Source organism: Taudactylus pleione, unplaced genomic scaffold (assembly GCF_031769625.1).
Source record: "Taudactylus pleione unplaced genomic scaffold, aTauple2 ptg000161l, whole genome shotgun sequence".
In the NCBI taxonomy this organism is placed as follows: domain Eukaryota; kingdom Metazoa; phylum Chordata; class Amphibia; order Anura; family Myobatrachidae; genus Taudactylus; species Taudactylus pleione.
In genome coordinates, this window is record NW_028284563.1 from 4412682 (window position 1) to 4436392 (window position 23711).

Sequence of the window (23711 nt, forward strand, 5' to 3'; positions counted from 1 at the left end):
TTAATAGTATGTTGACCTAACGTCCATGTCGACATTCAGATACTGATGACGTTCTGAATGTTAACTAGTCATACCACACTTAGGCAGGCTGGCAGGTGTGATTCTGATTCCTGACATCACATAAGCCATGGCTTGCCCCATTTCATGTGATCTAGTATTTCTCTGTATATGTGTGACTGGCAGCACACACAAAGCATCACAACATTTTTCTCTATAGGTGTGACTGGCAGCACACACAACGCATCACAACATTTCTCTGTATAGGTGTGACTGGCAGCACACACAAAGCATCACAACATTTTTCTCTATAGGTGTGACTGGCAGCACACACAATGCATCACAACATTTCTCTGTATAGGTGTGACTGGCAGCACACACAAAGCATCACAACATTTTTCTCTATAGGTGTGACTGGCAGCACACACAAAGCATCACAACATTTCTCTGTATAGGTTTGAGAGGCAGCACACACAACGCATCACAACATTTCTCTGTATAGGTTTGAGAGGCAGCACACACAACGCATCACAACATTTCTCTGTATAGGCGTGACTGGCAGCACACACAAAGCATCACAACATTTCTCTGTATAGGTTTGAGTGGCAGCACACACAAAGCATCACAACATTTCTCTGTATAGGTGTGAGTGGCAGCACACACAAAGCATCACAACATTTCTCTGTATAGGTTTGAGTGGCAGCACACACAAAGCATCACAACATTGCTCTGTAAAGGCGTGACTGGCAGCACACACAAAGCATCACAACTGCCAGTCAGTCCAAGACATTTAGCCTAATGTAAAATCATTGCAAAGAAGTGACAATACAGTTTACATTTTAATATACATACATGAAAACAGTTTGTACAGTATGGTCTACTGAAGCTTCACATACTCAAACACGGATAAATCCATATAATCAATAAAAGGACATGTACATATCATCTAACTCAGTATGAGCCATTTTTAGAAAAAAAATGTTTTTCTTTTTTTTTTTTTTTTAATCTTACAGTGTATGTACCACTTGGGTATAAACTAATTCCCCAATATTTCGCATGCTTCCATACCCCTGTTTGCAGCATTGTAGTATTGTTGAAATGCAATGGGAAATCTGGCCGCATAAAAGGGCTGATTTATCAAAACTTCTAAATAGGACAAGTGGAGGGGCAACCAATCAGCTTCTAGCCATCATCAATCTTGTATTTTACATAAAATAGCTATAATCTGATTAGTTGCCATGAGCAACACTGCCGCTTGCCCTCTTTGGGAGCTTTGATAAATCTCCCCCTCAGAGAATAACTAAACCCAACTTGTGTTTTCATGGCAAGTATGCAGGATGCCAACCTTTCATCTGGTGCCCCTTGCTAAACCCATCCACCCTGTGATGCCATCATACTTTTCTTGTACTAAGCCTGATGCCATCATACTATAAAGATGACAGACACAGTCCTAGTTGGTTCAGTGATAATAGGAATTTCTAATCTAATGCACTTCTGCAAATGTAGCATACAGTCCATATGACGTGCCAGATGTAAGACCCTTGATGTAATCTGTAACCACAAATGACATACCATACAGCATTATGTGCAGCTACAACTCTAATAAAGTTGACCAAAGGAAATATAAGATTTCCAAACTTTTTTTTTAAATATTACTAAATATATTCCAGTAGTATTCACACTGTATGTACACGAGCTGATAAACTACCCACACGTTACTGCACATTTATCAACCCTGGGCCAAAGTTTCTTTGATCAGCATAAAGCGTCTGAAGCTTTGGCACACTTATTATAAATGATTTATGCAGACGGGCCTGATTTCGAGTTATACGCAGCTCCCTGTGCAGCCGCATCTAGCGAGCTTCAGCAGACGGCGCATACGCTATAGCGCATCTTTGCATATCTCCGAGCAATTTGGAATGGGACGGATCTCAGCTGTTCCTCTTCTTCTGTTAAACGGGCATTTCCGGGTGTCCGCTGTGCGAACGCAGAAGTGAATCATCTCGTGGGAGTGACGCGGCAGAGTTGCACCATATTCTGAGATGTGCATCTGCCAAGGGGGCAAATATTTGTTGCACCCAGCATGGTGTACATATGAGTGCAGGTGCAATTTCTCCATCTGTGTCTGTGCTACTACAGCTTAGGGGCAGTCACTGTCAGCGACACCCCCGCGTCTGCCCAAATACCCCCCAGGAATGAACACTGAAACACAAGGCTCTTGCAACTAAATTCGTTCTGCGTCTCCCGGCGGTAAACATCAGGGCGCATGCCCAGTACTTCCAACATCGGCGAACTGCGTGAATATTAGCATTGGCCCAGTTAGCGGGCACCGCTGAATTAGGCCCAAGTCACTGCGTTTTAAATAATCATTGGTTTTTTTATAATATCTATCTTTTCACACCAAGCAAGTCAACTAATAATCAAACTCTGTGATCTGTGCAAACAATATAGTTGCAATTGGACAATACTGAATAGTATAACTGCTTTATAGATGATGTAGGGTTAGATTTGGTCCATGCACCCAGTGATGTTGATGTTGAAACATGCCTTATTTGACCTGTAAGCAGGATTCTATATGCTATGTTTATCGATGTATCGTATGATATCATTGCATAGTAAGCAAATGCAAAAAAGCGTCCTAAAACAAAGTCTTCTCCTAGTCTACCATGTGGGCATCATATCGGGAAACCACATTCTTCCAAGATGCTTTGAAACTTCATAATGAATTTGCTCCAAGTTGTATTTGTTGTCTGGGATGAGTACTTCTTCCATAATGGATAGCTGCGTCAGTCTCCTCCCGCACATTTTTACAAACTGAACAAATGCACTGCAGGAAACCTCGCACTCTCCAAGGCCAATGGCGGTCAAGTTTTTGCAACGATCAGCAATGCGGATCAACTCATCGTCCAAAGGCTGAAGTCCATTTGCGCAAACGACCAGTTCAACCAGACGCGGGCAATTGAGTCCTATACGGCCCAACATCGCCTTGCTCACGGCACGACCAAAGTAAAGGTGAGTAACTGGAGTCTCCTCTCGGAAAAATGCATCGAATTCTTCTTCGTACAGGAAAAAGTACATAACGATATTGACCTTGGGGGAGTGCTTGATAAGGGCATCCCAGCTTTGCTTCTTTATCGTGTGAAAATGCGTTTGACCGGGATTTTCACTTACGACATCGATACGAAGGTGCTCAAGGCGGACGTGTTTCTCGGTCGAGAGAGCCAACAGTAACTCATCGCTTAAGAGATGATAATTCAGTGCCAGTTCTCGAAGTCCATGGCACTGGTCAGCCACGCACAAAATTCCTAATGACAGAAGAGATGGTGGGCACAGTGTTAGTACTATGAATTTTTCCCACTCACACCTATCGTAGGTCCATGTTTGCAAAGTAAGTTTGCCATTACTTTGGCTGTAAACTTTAACAAAAAAAAAAAATGTTCTTACCAGCAGGAGATACGTGAGGACAGCTGCTCATTTTCAGCAGTTTCAGGGTATCGCTGTTATTTGCCACCAAGACCTTTAGCGAAGGGTCATCCACTGGGGTGTCATCGATCTTTATTGAAGACAATGACTTTGAGTTGACAAAAACTACAGTCAGCGCAGAAACGAAGTGAGACTGCAAAAAAAAGGGTATTTTTATTTTGGTTATACACATTAAATGAAAAACTATCATATATATAAATATTTATAGTAAAAAAACTGCTTGCAAAGGAACGACTCTTCACACCATTAGGTTATGTCAGATGGCTTTTTACTCCTTACAAATGTAATAACAACACATTTGTACATCTGCGATGGCTCCCTGACACTAGCTATTCCACACCAGCCCTTTCTATAGTCAGAAGCCCTGCCCACTGGATTCCACAATCCTATATACCTTCACACACAGAATCAATCACACTCAGTTGTGTGTAAGACCTTTGCATCCTGGCCCTGTACCTGCAGTATAGAGCTGCAATTTGTGTTATTTTTACAGCGGGGGGCAGAGCGTCATGCAACCTCCCAGCTGCCCACTTCCGTTTAGGGATGGCCATTGGTGAGACCTCCATTGCTTGTAAAAACTATGCTATAGTGTACCATTGGCTCCTACCATCGAAGGTTTGTGCATGTACAGGAGAGACTTAGGCCTGATTCCGAGATGTACGCTAACCTTATAGTTTGCCTACATATCCAATGGTTTAGAGCCTGCGCATACATAGGATCTATTCTGCGCATGTGCAGAACAGGTCTTGCGATCTTGCTCGCAAACCCGCAGCATCTCAATCGTTTAGGGAGCAGGGCGTGGGCGTGGCTGGTCACCGTTCCCAGAAATGGGGGAGTATCATCCCTGTTTTCTGGGAGGGGCGAGGCCAGGGACTGCACCGGTGGACACAGATATCCAGGCCTTACAGCTGCCAGGGCCCGGCCTCAGTCGCAGAACTGGGATCGCAGATGTAGCAAGAAGGTGTCTTTTTCCTAGAAGCACCTCCTGCTGCATTTGCATTTCAGATGAACGCAGTGACGTCAGAAACTGAGTCAGCGGCAGTTCCCTCTGCACATGTGCGGTGCTGGGCTGTGGTTGCTGATGCTGAATAAGAGCAGAGGAGAAGGTCTGCACTCAGGAGGACCTCTCCAGCAGGTTTCCTAAGCGCATGCGTGCTGGCTGGCGCAGCGCCCACTCATTCTGCTCACTGTATGTGAGTCGAGGCGTGGCCTGGGAGCTGGACTGCTAAATGACAGCTGATCTCAGCCAGTTTTAAGACACCAAAGCAAGCCAGCCCAACTCATCTCGGCTGTCATGTGTGTTTGAGTTAGGGGTGTGCACCGGCCACTTTTCGTGTTTTGGTTTTGGATCTGGATCTTTCTTCGTGTTTTGGATCTGGATTGGTTTTGCCAAAACCACCCTTCCGTGTTTTGGGTTCTGGGTTTTGTGTTTTGGATCTGTATTTTTTTTTAAAAAAGCATAAAAACAGCTAAAATCACAGAATTTGTTGGTTTCTCTGCTCCTATGCTATTATTAACCTCAATAACCTTAATTTCCACTCATTTCCAGTCTATTCTGAACACCTCACACCTCACAATAGTGTTTTTATGTCCAAAAGGTTGCACCGAGGTAGCTGGATGACTATGCTAAGCGACACGAGTGGACGGCACAAACACGTGACCCATCTAGGAGTGACACTGCAGTGGCAGACAGGATGGCAGTTAGAAAAACTAGGCCCCAAACTGTACATAATGCAAAGAAAAAAAAGAGGTGCAAGATGGAATTGTCCTTGGGCCCTCCCACTCACCCTTATGTTGTATAAACAGGACATGCACACTTTAACAAATCAATCATTTCAGCGCCAGGGTCTGCCACACAACTGTGGCTGAAATGATTGGTTCGTTTGGGCCCCCACAAAACAAGCTGGCAATTAATGTATCCCTGCACAAACTGGCTCTACGGAGGCAAGATGTCATCCTCATCCTCCTCATCCACCGATTCCTCACCCTCTTCAGTGTGTACATCCTCATCCTCACAAAGTATTAACTCGTCCCCACTTGAATCCACCACCACAGGTCCCTCTGTACCTTCTGGAGGCTGGTCTCCCTGGAAGAGCTGATAATTCATTTTGATGAACATCATCTTCTCCACATTCTGTGGAAGCAACCTCCTACGCCTTTCGCTGACAAGGTTCCCGGCTGCACTAAACACTCTTTCGGAGTACACACTGGAGGGGGGGCAACTCAGGTAAAATAGAGCCAGTTTGTACAGGGGCCTCCAAATTGCCTCTTTTTCCTGCCAGTACAGGTATGGACTGTCTGACATGCCTACTTGGATGCTGTCACCGATGTAATCCTCCACCATTCTGTCAATGGTGACAGTATCATATGCAGTGACAGTAGACATGTCAGAAATTGTTGCCAGGTCCTTCAGTCCGGACCAGATGTCCAAACTTGGTCCTGCCTGCCCTGCATCACCGCCAGCGGAAAGAGAGACACCACATAGGCTTTAAACCTAGGATCGAGCACGGTGGCCAAAATGTAGTGGTCTGATTTCAACAGATTGACCACCCTGGAATCCTGGCAAAGCGAATGAAGGGCTTCATCCACAAGTCCCACATGCCGAGCGGAATCGCTCCGTCTTAGCTCCTCCTTCACTTTCTCCAGCTGCTTCTGCAAAAGCCTGATGAGGGGAATGACCTGACTCAAGCTGGCAGTGTCTGAACTGACTTCACGTGTGGCAAGTTCGAAGGGCTGGAGAACCTTGCACAACACGGAAATCATTCTCCACTGCGCTTGAGTCAGGTGCATACCCCCTCCTTTGCCTATGTCATAGGTGGATGTATAGGCTTGTATGGCCTTTTGCTGCTCCTCCATCCTCTGAAGCATATAGAGGGTTGAGTTCCACCGCGTCACAACCTCTTGCTTCAGGTGATGGCGGGGCAGGTTCAAGAGTGTTTGCTGGCGCTCCAGTCTTCGGCACGCAGTCGCTGAATGGCGAAAGTGGCCAGAAATTTTTCGGGCCACCCAAAGCGTCTCCTGCACGCCCCTGTCGCTTTTCAGAAAATTCTGCACCACCAAGTTTATTGTGTGAGCAAAACATGGGACGTGCTGGAATTTGCCCAGATGTAATGCCCGCACAATATTGGTGGCGTTGTCAGATATCACAAATCCCCAGGAGAGTCTAAGTGGGGTAAGCCACTGGGCGATGATTTCCCTCAGTTTCTCTAAGAGGTTGTCGGCGGTGTGCCTCTTACTGAAACCGGTGATACACAGCGTAGCCTGCCTTGTAACGAGCTGGTGTTTCGGAGATGCTGCTACTGGTGACGCTGCTGCTGTTGCTGCGTAAGGTGATACATCTACCCAGTGGGCTGTCACAGTCATATAGTCCTTAGTCTGCCCTGTTCCACTTGTCCACATGTCCGTGGTTAAGTGGACATTGTGTACAACGGCATTTTTCAGGACACTGAGGACACTTTTTCTGACGTTTCTGTACAGTCTCGGTATCGCCTGCCTAGTGAAGTGGAATCTAGACGGGATTTGGAACCGGGGACACACTACCTCCATCAATTGTCTAAATCCCACTGCACTAATGGCGGATACCAGACGCACGTCTAACACCAACATAGCAGTCAAGGCCTCAGTTATACGTTTTGCTTCAGGATGACTGCTGTCGTACTTCATCCTCCTCGCTAAGGACTGTTGGAGGGTCAATTGTTTAGTAAAAGTAGTGGTGTTCCTACTTCCTCTCTGGGATGATGAACGACTCCCAGCAGCAGCAACAGCAGCAGCGGCAGCAGTAGGCGTAGCAATGCAGGATCCTCCGGAGGAATCCCGGATAGGAGAGTCAGTCATGCCAGTGACATGGCCTGCAGGACTACTTCCGATCCTGACTAAGGAGGAAATTGACGAGGAGGGAGTTGACGGTGTGGTTTGCAGGCGCTTGGATACAACAGGACAACGGGATTTAGGTGTCCCTGGACTGCTTACGGTCTTAGCCAAAGTTTCTGAACTTGACAGTAACTTTTTATGAACGCGCTGCAGGTGCCGTATAAGGGAGGATGTTCCTAGGTGGTTGACGTCCCTACCCCTACTTATTTCACCTTTACATATGGTACATATGGCAAGACAGTTGTTGTCCGGATTTGGATAGAAATATTGCCAGACCAAAGAGGTGGAATGTTTGGTCTTCTGCCCAGGCATGACCGTGATGGGCTTTTTCATCCCACGGACAACAACTGTCTCCCCCGGAGCCTGATTTAAACAAACCACATCACCATCAGAATCCTCCTCGCCAACTTCCTCCTCAGCGCCAGCTACACCAGTATCCTCATCCTGTTGTACTTCAACAGTGACATCTTCAATTTGCATATCAGCAAGTGGACTGTGGGTGCTCCTTTCAGCACTTGCAGGGGGCGTGCAAATGGTGGATAGAGCCACCTCTTCCCATCCAGTGCTGGGAAGGTCAGGCATCGCAACCACCACCACACTTGGACTCTCCTTGGGGATTTGTGATATCTTCTTAGAAAGCACAGTTCTTCGCTGTGCTTTTGCCAGCTTAACTCTTTTGATTTTTTTAGTGGGAGGAGGGCTTCCATCGTCATGTGAAGCTGAACCACTAGTCATGAACATACTAGGGATTGACCTTAGCCGTTCCTTGCCACTCCGTGTCGTAAATGGCATATTGGCAAGTTTACGTTTCTCTTCAGCTGATTTAAATGTCTTTTTCAAGGTCATTTTCCTGAACTTTGCCATTTGGGATTGTATGTGCCCTCTACTATGACATTGGGCATCGGCCTTGGCAGACGACGTTGATGGCATGTTATTGTCTATGTCATGACTAGTGGCAGCAGCTTCAGCACTAGGAGGAAGTGGTTCTTGATCTTTCTCTATTTTATTTTTATCGGAGAAAGTTTGGTCCTCCATTTATGTTATATCAATTTGATATATACGTGCGGCTAAACACAGAAAATAATTTTTTTTTTGGTTTGGACTGGAGTGTACTTTCGGGGGTTACAGCACCCTTAACGGTCAAGCCAGCCGGCCCTTTACTTATGACACAGGCGCACGCTTGGCACTACTTTGTTGATGCACGTGCGGCTACTGCGCACACAATTCACAAACACAGAAAATAATTTTTTTTTTGGTTTGGACTGGAGTGTACTTTCGGGGGTTACAGCACCCTTTAACGGTCAAGCCAGCCGGCCCTTTACTTATGACACAGGCGCACGCTTGGCACTACTTTGTTGATGCACGTGCGGCTACTGCACACACAATTCACAAACACAGAAAATATATATTTTTTTGGTTTGGACTGGAGTGTACTTTGGGGGTTACAGCACCCTTTAACGGTCAAGCCAGCCGGCCCTTTACTTATGACACAGGCGCACGCTTGGCACTACTTTGTTGATGCACGTGCGGCTACTGCGCACACAATTCACAAACACAGAAAATAATTTTTTTTTTGGTTTGGACTGGAGTGTACTTTCGGGGGTTACAGCACCCTTTAACGGTCAAGCCAGCCGGCCCTTTACTTATGACACAGGCGCACGCTTGGCACTACTTTGTTGATGCACGTGCGGCTACTGCGCACACAATTCACAAACACAGAAAATATTTTTTTTTTTTGTTTGGACTGGAGTGTACTTTGGGGGTTACAGCACCCTTTAACGGTCAAGCCAGCCGACCCTTTACTTATGACACAGGCGCACGCTTGGCACTACTTTGTTGATGCACGTGCGGCTACTGCGCACACAATTCACAAACACAGAAAATAATTTTTTTTTTGGTTTGGACTGGAGTGTACTTTGGGGGTTACAGCACCCTTTAACGGTCAAGCCAGCCGGCCCTTTACTTATGACACAGGCGCACGCTTGGCACTACTTTGTTGATGCACGTGCGGCTACAGCGCACACAATTCACAAACACAGAAAATAATTTTTTTTTTGGTTTGGACTGGAGTGTACTTTCGGGGGTTACAGCACCCTTTAACGGTCAAGCCAGCCGGCCCTTTACTTATGACACAGGCGCACGCTTGGCACTACTTTGTTGATGCACGTGCGGCTACTGCGCACACAATTCACAAACACAGAAAATAATTTTTTTTTGGGTTTGGACTGGAGTGTACTTTGGGGGTTACAGCACCCTTTAACGGTCAAGCCAGCCGGCCCTTTACTTATGACACAGGCGCACGCTTGGCACTACTTTGTTGATGCACGTGCGGCTACTGCGCACACAATTCACAAACACAGAAAATATTTTTTTTTTTGGTTTGGACTGTAGTGTACTTTCGGGGGTTACAGCACCCTTTAACGGTCAAGCCAGCCGGCCCTTTACTTATGACACAGGCGCACGCTTGGCACTACTTGGTTGATGCACGTGCGGCTACTGCGCACACAATTCACAAACACAGAAAATAATTATTTTTTTGGTTTGGACTGGAGTGTACTTTGGGGGTTACAGCACCCTTTAACGGTCAAGCCAGCCGGCCCTTTACTTATGACACAGGCGCACGCTTGGCACTACTTTGTTGATGCACGTGCGGCTACTGCGCACACAATTCACAAACACAGAAAATATATTATTTTTTTAGCACTTGGGGGGAGCACCCCTGATGGACAGTGCACCCCCGGGACAACACTACAGCACCCCTTTAGGACTGGGACACTGCACAGGACTTTGGAGTGGACACAGCCCCTATGGAGAACTGAGTGCACAACACAGTCCAGCCAGCCCCTATGGACTTTGAAGTAGTGGACACAGCCCCTATTAACAACAGCAGCACAGCACAACACAGCCAGCCCCTATGGACTTTGAAGTAGTGGACAACAGCAGCACTACACTACACTACACAGCCCTAACTCCCACCCTCCCTCTTCACTGTCCACAGCCGAGTGAGAAAATGGCGCCGACGCGGGTACCTTATATAGGATCCAAAACCCGCGAGACTCGGAAGGCGGGATGATGACGTTTTGCCTCGATTTCAGATCCGAGTCAGGCGGGAAAAGTCGAGCCTGACTCGGATCGGACTCGGATCGGGGGGGCTCGGGGGGGTTCGGATTTCAGAAATCCGAACCCGCTCACCCCTAGTTTGAGTGCTGTGTTGAGTTGAATTAAACTGTTAGAGCTGCCGGTCTTGGAGCCTAGTAGTTCTGCGCTGTATTGCAAGGATGAAAAGAAAACCACCGGGCCCACGGTTTCCATCGATGGTGAGAAACTATCTGTATCTCTGCCATCGAATATAAACCCATCGGTGGGAAACCATCAATGGTTTCTATCCATCAATGGTCGACGGCCATCCCTACTTCAGTTGGGAAGTGGGCAGCACCAAGGTACTGGCCCACTTTGTCGAGAGGCAGGTAGAGCCCCCCAAATTCGTCACTCTCCTGGTCTCTAGTCCACTGCACGCGTGTATGAACCCCCTTTTTTATTTTGTTTGGAAATATTTCCACTTACAAGGACACAATATAATGTAAATCCAGTTTTGTTAATAGACTATGGGACAAATTAAATTAGTGAAGTTTCGCCAGAACCTCACGTGGAGCGGCGTCCGCGCCCATTCCTGGGTTTTACTGTAGGTAAAACCTCAATTATTCTGGCTTGCAACTCTATCGGAAGCAAGGAAAATTTCCAGTTATATCCTGCGATCCGATAGAACCTCGCAGATAATTGAATCTGCCCCTGTGGAGTCATTCTCTGTGTAAGCAAATCTTGACATGAATACAAAGGACAGCGATTTATCTTATTAGTGTTACCTTAGAGACATTCATGAAACTGGGCTTTGCCGTTGATATCAGACCAAGCGTTTTGATGGAGCAATTCACCAGCTGAGAAAGGATGTCACACGCGGCTTCCGCTGACTCCGTGCAGCTATCAACCTGACAAATGAAGAGTATAATTAGTTACCCAGAGTCCAGTACCTATCATCATAACCTCTCCTACACTGACTTATTATTTATCTATTAACAGTTATTTATATAGCACACGCATATAACAAAACTCACCAGGAGGGGGCACATTTATAATTAGAAATAAACTATATAATTGACAATACATACGGTTTTTTTTTTTGGTTTGGTTTTGTTTTTAAAATTGGTTGTAAATGGGGTCCCTCTAATATAGAGTAATAATTATACTAATAGCTTGACTTGGACCTTTGAGTTGTGATTGCCTGAGCTTTATTGTACCCAGTGTATATTATTGGTGCTCAGTGTACACAAGCGGGTTTTCAGCACTAGTGTAATCCACAATGCAGACAAAAGTGGTTGGACATTGACAGCAAATTAGACATGTGCAGGCACGGATTAGTTCAGATTTTCCCGCCAAATTCGAAGAGGCAAAACGTTATCTTTCATGGACTATTGTCCAGGAAAGATGATGTATGTCCATGAAAGATGACATTTTTTGTTTCTTTCTGAGACCCAGTTTTTGGCGGAAAAAAAATCCGAATTTGGCGGGAAATCTGAACTAATCCGAGCCTGCACATCTCTACAGCAAATAGATCAATGAGATTTTATGGAGGTCAGTACTATGTAGGTCCACCACGTGCAGTGATTACTGCAGACACCCTTCTTGGCAAACTGTCCACACGTTCCTGGACAACAGCAGGTGGCGTGTTTTGCCATTCCCCCTTACAGTGAACAATTGTGACACTGAAGGTCGAGTGGGCCTAGAACACACCTGTCGCACCAATTCGTCCCAGCGGTTCTCATTAGAGTTAAGATCTGGGGCGGGATGCACTAACAGAGTGCAAAACTTACCGCCAGACATCGCTTTGGTACTGGTCGTATATGCACTAACATGCGATCAGTACAGCAAAGGATAGCTCTTATGATAAGAGCTGTCCTTTGCGATCTCTGCTGTACAGTGGACTTTATGACTCGGGAGTCCATCTGCGCATGTGCAGAGTGACGCGGCGGCCGCGGGGCATGCTGTGGAGGATCCGATCAGATCCCTCATAGCAGCACGATGTAGTAGAAGCCCATAGGCTTCTATAGGGTAACGCCAGCAAAAGCTGGCTTCACCCTCCACATTGGAGCCCGGCGGCCAGGAAAATGATGCATACGGAAAATGCGGTAAACAGGGGTTTTGCCACATTTTCTGTTTAGTGCATCTCGGCCCTGGACTCTGAGCTGGCCAGTCCATCCGGGTTACAGTAATAGCCTTATCAGAGCTACAACATACATATAATATTTCACAGCGCCGCCTGAGGTGCTCATAGTTACTGCTAATGGTTCATTATAAAGAGGGGGAGGGACGGGGGGATAATTATGCACTGTGAGCTCATGTGCTACCTATTATACTGTGTTTTCTCCTTCCTATTTTTGTATTAGGCTTCCTCATTTTTCCTTTGATTAGGGGTCTACGAACTAAGCCTTGGAAACAGATAAAGTGGACAGAGATAACGTACCAACCAATCAGCTTCTAACTGTCACTTTACAGGCTGTTTTTGAAAAATAACAGTTAGGAGTTGATTGGTTGGTACTTTATCTTTGTTCACTTTATTAGTAGTACATAGACCCCATGTGTTACAAAGTAATGCTCTTACGTTTATCCTGAGTATAATGTATATAGCAGATTTCTTGTTCTCCTGTTCATCTGACTTCGCTTGCAAAGAACCTGACTTTACATATCAATATTCTAATAGGTTCGTTCTCCATCACGCTCTGGCCCCACTACCCATATAAGATGAATTGTAGCTGAGCAAAGTGACTACGTGGACCAATGACTCCTTATTGATCCATGCGGTCACCCTCTAGCGGCTGTGTGTACAGCATGTGGGGGGGGTGAGAAGTGACTGCATTGGGCCACAGGTTACCCTCAGCTGGCTTATATTTTGACATATACAGTACTGCATAGTGCATTTATTTCTAAATTAGTTAGTTAGTTAATTATTATTAATTACTGACAGATAAATACTGTAAGTATATCAATAATTACTGCACAAATTCAGAATAGGGCGCACCGGGTGACTATCCAGGCTGCAGGGTGCCATTCTGGGCACTCTGCAAGACAAATACAGGTGCCACTGGGGCAGCAATGGTGCGGCCCTTCCTGCTTTGCACCCCGGGCAACAGTACCAGTCGCACACCCCTAGTTAGGGCCCTGTAAGTAACGCTGCCATTCAGTTATTGGAGAGTGCAACAAAACAAAATGGTTTGCAGACCATATTAATAATGTCGATTTTTTTTACAAGAATAATTTTATTATTTCTATTGCTCTAATTTTATTTTTATTTTTGATATGTAATTGGAACAAACGAAGTTGTGAACTGTACCTTGAAACTAACATACTGAAGGTGGTTAGCATGTTTTTTAATGATTTGCTGAATGAGATCAGGGTGAGTAGACTTCAAGTATGAAGTAGCCGGCTGATTAAGCTCAAACTCAAACTTTCTCCAAAGCTCTGGGATATGAAAGACTTCATTCCACCGGCGGCAGACAGATGACGCACGAGCCCTGTCCACAAGCGGGAGGTACTGGAACATATGCAGCACTACATGGTGCGGGAGACTCCCCCAGTCCAACATGTAAGACTGCATTTGAGGTTTGTATAGTTTAGGTGACTGAATGTCCTTTTTTTGTTTCTTTGGTCTTTGTGGTGCTTCGACAACTTGACTATCAATGGTAACAGTTAGCCTACCTCGTTTCATTCTGGAAGATACAAGAAATAAAAACACAAAAGCATTACGATCAGTATTGCAGGTAGCGTTCTCCACATGTTAATGACAGAGGGGGAGATGCATCGAAGCTTCTAAAGAGGATGAAAGGTAGGTGTTGCCCATAGCAACCAGATGCTAGCTATCATTTTATAGAATGTACCTGATAAATTCTTGCTACAACCTGATTGGGTGCTTTGGGCAAAGCCTCCACTTGTCCTCTTTAGGTTTGATACATCTCCCCCAAAAAGCGTTATTGGGGCAAAACAGCTTACAGTATATCATTACTGTGAAGATTCCAGGCTTCTAAAACGTTAGTTCTCTGCTCAATTTATTAGGCACATTTCTTAAGGGAAAAAAATATGTCTTCACATGGCTGGTTAGTTGCCTGAGGGCCTGATTAAGAGATTTACGCAATTTTTTTGCATATCGAGCGAATGTTTGCCGTTGCGCATGGGTGTCAGCCGCACTGCACGCGAGCAGCAATTGTTTTACGATTCCGCCCGCACAGAGGATCCATTCGCAAAGTGAGTGACAGGTAGTCAGCGTTTGGGGGAGGTAACGGGGGGTGGCTAGGCAAGCGCAGGCGTGTCTGACCAATGAAACAATGGCGAGCATAAATTAGCCCTCTGTGTGTCAGGAGAGCTGCAGTGTTTGCGGCTGGTCAGACTCGCCGCATATGCAGCATGGCTGCCCGATGGGCATCGATGGTACCGATGTTTACGCTGATGTACATCATCGGACAAATATGAGAAGGCAGCAGTGGGCGTCCCTATGCTTGGCGGTGCTTTGGAAGGCATTACCATATTTTAGCGACTGCGATCCGTGGGAGAATGCAGTGCGTTTTCATTAGCGTCCATCTCTGAATCAGGTTCTGAGACTCATGCAGAGCAGCTCCTTTGTATGCATGCTCCTAAACCGTCTCATTATCTGCCAGCGGGCCTGCCATGGGAATAAGTCTCCATGCCCCAAATCATAGCTGCCACTCATTTTGAAATAACATTTTTAAATAAAAACAGAAGGGTTCGGATAGGGCACAACGATCTCAATTATTGAAGGAATAAAAATTGCAAAAACCTCCAACAAGCTTAATCCAGAGCTTCCCAAATGCGGTCCTCAAGGCTCCGCAACAGTTCAGGTGTTAGAGAGATCCATGGTTGAGCACAGGTGACTTAATTAGTACCTCAGTCAATTTGATTTAACCACCTGTGCTCAACCATGGATATTTCTAATACCTGAACTGTTGGGGAGCCTTGAGGACCACGTTTGGGAACCTCTGGCTTAACCACAAAACTTAATAGTAAACTATGAGCCTATCCCTGACAAAATGGGGGTCCACACATATTCTTTGCCAGGTAGTGTGGAAATGTACAGTATAATACCTTCGAAAAAGGTAGAAAAGTTGAGCAACCAATCAGCTTCTTACTAGCAATTATCAAGTGCGTTCTATAAAATGATAAGTAAAAGCTGATTGGTTGCAATGGACAATTTCTCCACTTCTCCACTATTTGGAAGGTGTGATATCTCTTCCCCTGTATTCCTTAATGCTATGATTGGGAGTTTTGGGAGGTCTGGGTTGTCCAAATTTTGTTGCTGAATTTTATTACTATTATTATGTAAAAGGCGCCTACATATTACATAGCGCTGTAATTGATGGGATGAAGATACAAACAAATTTGACGCAATAACAGGAAATATAAAATAGGCTATACTGCTGGAGGGCAAATGGTGATTATTATTTTTTTACAATGTACTTTTCATATAATTTAAAATTATGTGTTGTTTTCATAATGTCAGGACGTCACCAGATTTTCCTATGTTTGTTTATAAAAATTCAGATATCGGAACATTTTGATGTAACATTAAATAAGCCACATCTAAAAGCTGACTAAATTCTTGTGTGAAATAATGTTCTTTGCAAACATTATACTGGAAAAAGTATATTAATACTTATTCCCTGGTGAACTTAAAATTCTAAAACATAATTTACCATGGAAGCTTACTGTGAATTTGTGCTGTGATACCTTATAACTATGTTATTTGTAAAAAGAGCACATTTACTTTTCATGTTATTTTTGTGTATGTTGTAGAATAACGTATATGTTTATATTTTCACTATATTTTGGGGGGTTAATAGCAGAAGGCTGTATTTAAGCCTGTTGACCTGTTAATTCCCGAGGTTGTGGCGAATGTGGCCCCATTTCTTGTGTCAGTGTATGTTGTTTTACATTTTTGGTGCTGGGGGGTTGCTGATTGACATCCAGTTTTGAATGAGCCAATATGGATGAGGGAACTGCTACCAAAGGGTAGGCCGGTAGATGTTTATTTAAATGAGGCTCAGCAGTGGGCGGGAAATTGGAGACTCAACCCATAGCAACCAATTGCGGGCCACACCTGGGTGTCACTGGCCGAGGGGTGACACCTAAGTGGCGACTTCTCCTCAGTGACAGGAGCCAGGTGCGGCACTCGGCTACTGACCCAGTGAGGGAGCTGGCACTGCACACAGAGAGTTCCCTGGGGCCAGTCTGCACCTCTGGGACCCACCAGAGTGATTACAACGGGGGTTTGGGCCTTGATGCCATGCCCCCTACAAACAAGGTCACTCCCCTTTTTGTTCAGAGCCATGCACATGACATCCTTCCTCACACCGCGTGTCACTGCGGGGAGTGACACCACTGCTTCTAGCTATTGTTTCTCAGGAACATTCTATAAAATGAAAGCTATAGTCTGATTGGTTGCTATGGGGAACTTCACCTGTCCTCTTTAGAAGGTTTGATTCATCTCCACCTGTGAATGAAAACTCCCCACAATGGAGAATAAACAGTACAGCCATGCACAATGCAAATGCTTTTATAACAATAATAATAATTAAAAAAAAAAAATTGCTATTATTTAATTTCGAACCTATAACTCAGCGTTCATTTTGCTTTAAACAACAAAGAGATTAACATAAGTGACAGGCACTCATCTAAACACGCATGACGGCAAGCTATCTTCCGACAGTAAGAAGTGTTTTTCCATAAGGGGAAACAAATTTCTTACCTAAAAAACGCTTCCAAGTTATAGCTTGCACTTGATGTATGGACTGATTTAGCCGCTGCCATGGGGCATCCACCAGCATCCGTCCACTTTCACTTCCTATCTCAGCGAAATACCACAAAAATAAACCCGTCAGAACATCTTGTAACTAAGACAAGACACATGTAACACAGTCCACCACTTGTGGAGTTGTACTACTAAATGCAATGTAGAGAAATTCACACCAGAGCTGGTAGAGAAAGAATTGGCAGCAACGTATGGAACCTGGAAAATTCAGACAATTTGAAAATAATTTTTTTTATTTTGATAATTTTTTGTCGTAATTTTACAAGCATTTCCAATGAGCTGGAAATCATTTGATGAGCAAACAATCATTTGATTTCATTGTTTAATTGTTGTAGTTTGATAAAGTTTTGGAGGTTTTTTTTTTTTTTTGCATCTTTTCACTTGTTAGTAAATCTAACTGAATTTTTCTAAAAGAAAACATGATAAAATAAAGCATATTTCATGTAAATATGTCTACTATGCTGCATACCCTCCAACATCTGAGGTCTGCAAAGTATGTCCACACCACATTGGGCATCTCCATTTTTTTTTCTACCTCACACCATGGAGACAGCTGCTATACATAATAATATAGTATACTATATACTATAATCTCCTACAGTGTGTGTCTAGCTGTAGGAAGGTCCAGCTCTCTCCCACCCCTCACAGCTCTCACTCGCTGGCAGACTTCTGGATACAGGCTCAATGCTGTCTCCACCCCAGCACTGATATGGCACGGCTGTTCTGTCCTATCAACACCTGCAGCCAGTAACCCCATTCCACCACAGAACCCCCCCCCCCACACTTCCCCCCCATGCAGGCAGGGGAAGCAGCTGCAGGTGCTGGCAGGAGGTACTGTAAAGGTCCTGTGTTAACAGTGTCATCCCCTGTGTGTCCCTCCCCCCATGTCCCATTGCAGAATTGGGGATAGAGATGAGAAAGACTGACAGGTGGGAAGGCAGGGTTTGGTAACGGAGATTAGAGAGACTGAAATTAAGGACACAGATGTGAGACAGTGGGGGGGGGGGCATTGGGGGGATGTAGATGGGAAACGGGCATAGGTGGTGAGTGGGACAGGGATGAGTAACAGGGAAAGGGGGAGGTCCGGGGTACAGAGATGAGGGACAGATAGACGAGGGAGGGTTCTGTACATATGTTAGACATTTAGAATGTCGACATACATTATTTCGACATGATTGTCATGTCAACATTGAACATGTCGGCATTCAACGTGTCAGCACTGATGTTATATTGACATTATTAGAATATCGGCATACTATTTTTCTAGTCATTCTGTCCCTAACCCTAATGGTAAACCTAAAACTAACCCTAACCCTAATGGCAAGGTAACCTTAATCCTAACCCTAGCAACAACTTTAATCCTTAATGGAAATATTGACATGTCAACCTTTTGCCATTGTCAACACGAATGAATTAATAGGCTGGCTGAATCATGTGACCAGAGTTGCTGGAGACTGGTTTATCAGGGCGGATCATTTCATACTGTCCAAGATGGCGGAGCCCACGTTGCAGAAGAGCAAAAACTACACGTTTACAGGTGAGTGACCGCAGGTCTCAGGGATGCTGCAGGCAGCCAGCGGGGACACAGATGGGAGTAAGGTGACAACGGACCCCGGTGTGTGACATGTCCACAGGAACTACCTCTTATCTAGAAACTCAAATATGGGCACGTGAGCTTGCTTGGCCTTGTTGTTTTATAACAGGGATGGGGAACCTCAGGCCCGGGGGCTGTATAAGGCCCTCGGGATCATTTGGTCTGGCCCTCTGAGCTTTTTTCTGCTAGCCTCATCTGGCTAGCAGGGTGCCTAGAATGGCACCTTGCAGCCAGAATCTATGCAGCAGTGCCACCTGGAGCATCCTTAGGATGCTTCAGATTATCACACCACTGCCCTTACATCTACCCGGAACATCCTCAGGATGCTCCGGGCATTTCTGTAATCACCGGCAATTTTGACCCCGGCCCCATGTGATGTCACACGGAGGGGGCATAGCCTGCAACGGGCCCACAAATAATGTTATGTATATCAAAACGGCCCTCTGCAGAATAAAGGTTCCCCACCCCTGTTCTATAATAATCAAGAGATTAGTCCTCTGGTGCACACCCCCTCTCCACTACCATTTAATGTTAGTAAACAAAATTATTATGCCAGTTGAGTAATACACAAGCTTAAATGACCGCCATATATACAATATTTTCAGAGTGAGGCTTTAGAAAATGTAACCTAGTTAATATGGCCTAAACATTTTTCTCTTGTTTTTAAATGTAAGGCATGGGTGTGGGGTTGGGTGGGGAATTAGCTGTTTATTTAATTCATGAGAGAAAAAAAATAATCTTAAAAACACCTGTTCCCAAGGGCGCAACTATAGTAGGTGCAGAGAGTGTGGCTGCTACGGGGTCCAGGCCACCTCTGGGGCCTGACAGTGGCGGTTCTAGGGGTGGGCTAACAGGGCCGTCGCCCGGAGCGCCGGCCCCTAGAGGGCGCCACTGAGTCCCCGGGAGGCAAAAAAAAAAAAACAGCTTTGCTTCCCTCCCGCTAGCCGCCGCCACAGGGAGGCTGCATTTGCCGGGCACCCGCTGATATTTGTTATCAGCAGGCACCCGGCTCCCTCCCTGCAGCGCCAGCCGAAAGCTAGAGCTCATTCCTGAGCTCCGGCTTCCGGCAGAGAGCACTATGGGAGGGACATCATGATGTCATGACGTCTCTCACATAGATGCGAGGAGCCGGAGCTCACTTCTGAGCTCCTGCTCCCGCAGAGAGCTCTATGGGAGGGACATAATGACGTCTCTCCCATAGATACGTGGTGGAGCCGCGGTCAGACCGGACAGCAGCGGATGCAGGAGCGGGGCTTAAAGTAAGTATTGTGTTTGTATTTTAATAGTTTTTTTTTTTTTTCAGCACCAGCACTGGGGCATGGCTATAGGGGGGCATTACAACTGGGGGCATGGCTATAAGGGGCATTACTACTTGGGGCATTGCTATAAGGGGCATTACTACTGGGGCATGGCTATAGGGGGGCATTACTACAGGGGGTATGGCTATAAGGGGCATTAGTACTGGGGGCATGGCTATAGGGGGCATTACTACTGGGGGCATGGCTATAGGGGGGCATTACTACTGGGGGCATGGCTATAAGGGGGCATGGCTATAAGGGGTATTACTACTGGGGGCATGGCTATAGGGGGCATTACTACTGGGGGCATGGCTATAGGGGGCATTACTACTGGGGGCATGGCTATAAGCGGCATTACTACTGGGGGCATGGCTATAGGGGGTATTACTACTGGGGGCATGGCTATAAGGGATATTACTACTGGGGGCATGGCTATAGGGGGCATTACTACTGGGGGCATGGCTATAAGCGGCATTACTACTGGGGGCATGGCTATAGGGGGCATTACTACTGGGGGCATGGCTATAAGCGGCATTACTACTGGGGGCATGGCTATAGGGGGCATTACTACTGGGGCATGGCTATAGGGGGCATTACTACTGGAGGCATGGCTATAGGGGGCATTACTACTGAGGGAAATGGCTATAGGGGGCATTACTACTAGGGGCATGGCTATAGGGGGCATTACTACTGAGGGAAATGCCTATAGGGGGCATTACTACTGGGGGCATGGCTATAGGGGGACATTACTGCTGGTGGCATTACAACAGGGGGCATTACTACTGGAGGCACATCTATAGGGGGGGGACTACTATATTACCAATACATTAACAATGGGGGCATTAACACTGTGAGCATTACCACTGCGGGCACTACTAATGAATGCACTGCATGGGGGACACCACTAATGACCCCATTGTGTAAGGGGCACTACTACTGTGGGTATTGTATTAGGGGCAATACTACTGTGGGCCTTGTGTATAAGGGGCACTAATTTGGGCATTGTGTAAAAGGGGCACCACTGTGTGTCATAACATGAATAAGGGACTTCTGTGTGGCGTAATTCGAATTGGGGATAATGTATTATAAAGGGAATTACTGTGTGTGGCACAATGTATTATACAGGACATTACTGCGTGTGGTATAATGTATTATACAGGGCATTACTGCGTGTGGCATAATGTGTTACACAGGTTATTACTGCGTGTGGCATAATGTGTTATACAGGGCATTACTGCGTGTGGCATAATGTGTTATACAAGGCATTACTGCGTGTGGCATAATGTGTTATACAGGGCATTACTGCATGTGGCATAATGTGTTATAAAGGCCATTACTGTGTGTGGCATAATTTGTTATAAAGGGCATTACTGCGTGTGGCATAATGTGTTATAATGGGCATTACTGTGTGTGGCATAATGTGTTATACAGGGCATTACTGCATGTGGCATAATGTGTTATACAGGGCATTACTATGTAAGACATACTGTGTAAGGTGCATTACTGCACATGGCAATTATTCGCCACGAGGGGAGAGCTTGGGGGAAGCCCAGCACCTTTGTAAGTGCTGGGCACGCCCCACAGTGTGATGAATTGGGGGTGTTCCGCAAGGACACGCCCCCTTTCCGGATGCGCTCGCGCTTTCAGCACGCGCAGAGGGACGCCATCTAATAAAAGTATTTTTTTTTTGAGGGGGGGGGGGCGCAACTGGGAACTTTCGCCCTGAGCTCCACAATGTCTAGAACTGGCCCTGGGGCCTGACCCCCTCCCTGCATTGATTAATACTGCCATCTCCTGAGACCCGGCTTTACTATTCTCACCACAGTGCTGTTGCAGGGCATCTGTGCCCAGAGCTGATCTCAGCTACTGCCATCTCTAGCTGCTGCCTGCAGGCATTGTGATGTCACAATGCAGGTCACAGCCCTATATAAAGGATGCCCAGCTACTGGCAGCCATTTTGTGGTGACATTTTGTCCTACATTGGTTCTCTCTGAGTAGTTCCTGCTTTATTTAAGCAACTTTGGATAACGATTACTGATATGAATTTTGGATTATATCTTCCAATAAGGTCCTGAACAGCAACATCTTCAGGTAAGGACTTTATAACAAATGTTGGCCTGTCACCCTTACCCCTTCGGAAACTTCCTTACGTAATATCTTCAGTTTTTAATTAAGAGTGGATAAAGTAAATTATTCATCTGATATGATGCTGCATGACTTAAGATGGGTACACACACCAATCCTCTGAGGATTAAACTCCTATTGGAAAACCTGGATGCAGAATTAACACCCAATATATGCCTACACACCTGTCCAGTTTTGCAGCAGATCTCAGAGAGTAGGGGCAGAGAATGGGGCTGCTACAGGGCATCTGCTGTCACTGGCCCAGCTGTCTCTGCCTCCATCTACTCACTAACTGATTTACTAGTAAATCACAGACTTCGTTCTTATATACCATGTTATATCATAGACATTTAAGATTAGGGAGACTATATAATTTAACAAATATATGTATTTTTCCATTTATAATACTTACTGTATGCTAAACACCATTCATTTAATCCTGCATGTCAGCTAAGTAGGCAGATAGTGCAAATATTAGATCATTTACAATCAAACTTGATAAATTGCAAAATAATTTGCACAGGGGGGCTCTTTGCAAGTTTTGCCCCATAGGTATTGCTATGCCTCTGCCTGTTCCATTCATATCACACCCCCATATACCTGTCCCACATCAATTAACCCGTTTCCTCCACTTTGAGACTTTTTCACCCCAAAAATTATGTAATTGTTGCCCAAATTAAGCTAATTAAACAAGTATGTTTGCCTAATTAGTCGTTAAGGAGGGTGACCCAATGGCTCCGAACCAAGTCCCGACATTTTTACCTTGAAATAGGGATTTCCACAATTTTTCACCTGCTCGGGAGGTGGTGAAAGCTGCATGTCGAGATTCGCACCCGCCAAAACTGCGGCTAATAGGGTTGATCTATGAGTATAAACGCGCACAATATGCCATTTTACGTGAAAAAGCGGCTTATTGCAGCTAATTAAACTCCCCCCCTAAATGTTTAGAAAGATCCTGTTCCTTGTTAATATAATTAAGAGCACTGTGAAAAACCACAAATAAATATAAAGCTCTGTTTAAGGTGCTAAAGGCTGGCGGAAGTAGGTCTACTAGCTATTAATTTATCTTTCATCCCAGTAGGTTTCTCTATTAAAATAAAAGGTGAGGTTTCCTAAATTAGACCCCAGTGTTCCAATTAAAGAAGAGAGAGGCATTGTGTGACTACAAAGAGACATTGCAAGAGGCGGCAGATGTCCAAAAATGAATCACGACCTCGACCTAATTACCAAACACTACGAGACACGATGTTCCCTTGTATCTGAGGCCAGGGGTGTGTGGGGAAGGGGAGGGGGGCAGAACCAGTCCATTCAAGCCGTTCTTTTAATATTTTTTTCTCGGAAACAGAAAAATATCTTAAACTCGTTTTCGTTGTGACTTGATATCCATTTCTGCCGCTACATCTCTACAAATGATATGGTTCATTAGTGCTAAATCATTTGGGGCAGTTATGGGGGAGATGTAGTAAAGTTCCTA

The 23711-nt window shown here is 45.4% G+C and overlaps 1 protein-coding gene across 2 annotated transcripts in view; it reads right to left on the reverse strand.

The window, feature by feature from the left end:
* Window positions 1–892: 892 nt before the first annotated feature.
* Window positions 893–23711, reverse strand: part of LOC148521525 (F-box/LRR-repeat protein 3-like) — a 38325-nt gene continuing 15506 nt past the window's right edge. The window contains exons 3-7 of one of the 2 annotated variants that reach the window (XM_088475072.1): window positions 17159–17254; window positions 13736–14111; window positions 11214–11336; window positions 3442–3613; window positions 893–3302 (exon numbers count right to left, since the gene is read on the reverse strand). In XM_088475072.1, coding sequence (XP_088331198.1) covers window positions 2659–3302; window positions 3442–3613; window positions 11214–11336; window positions 13736–14111; window positions 17159–17220 — 1377 coding nt within the window. In that variant the 5' untranslated portion in view covers window positions 17221–17254 and the 3' untranslated portion in view covers window positions 893–2658. The remainder of the gene's footprint in view (window positions 3303–3441; window positions 3614–11213; window positions 11337–13735; window positions 14112–17158; window positions 17255–23711) is intronic. The other variant, XM_088475073.1, reaches the window with a different exon arrangement.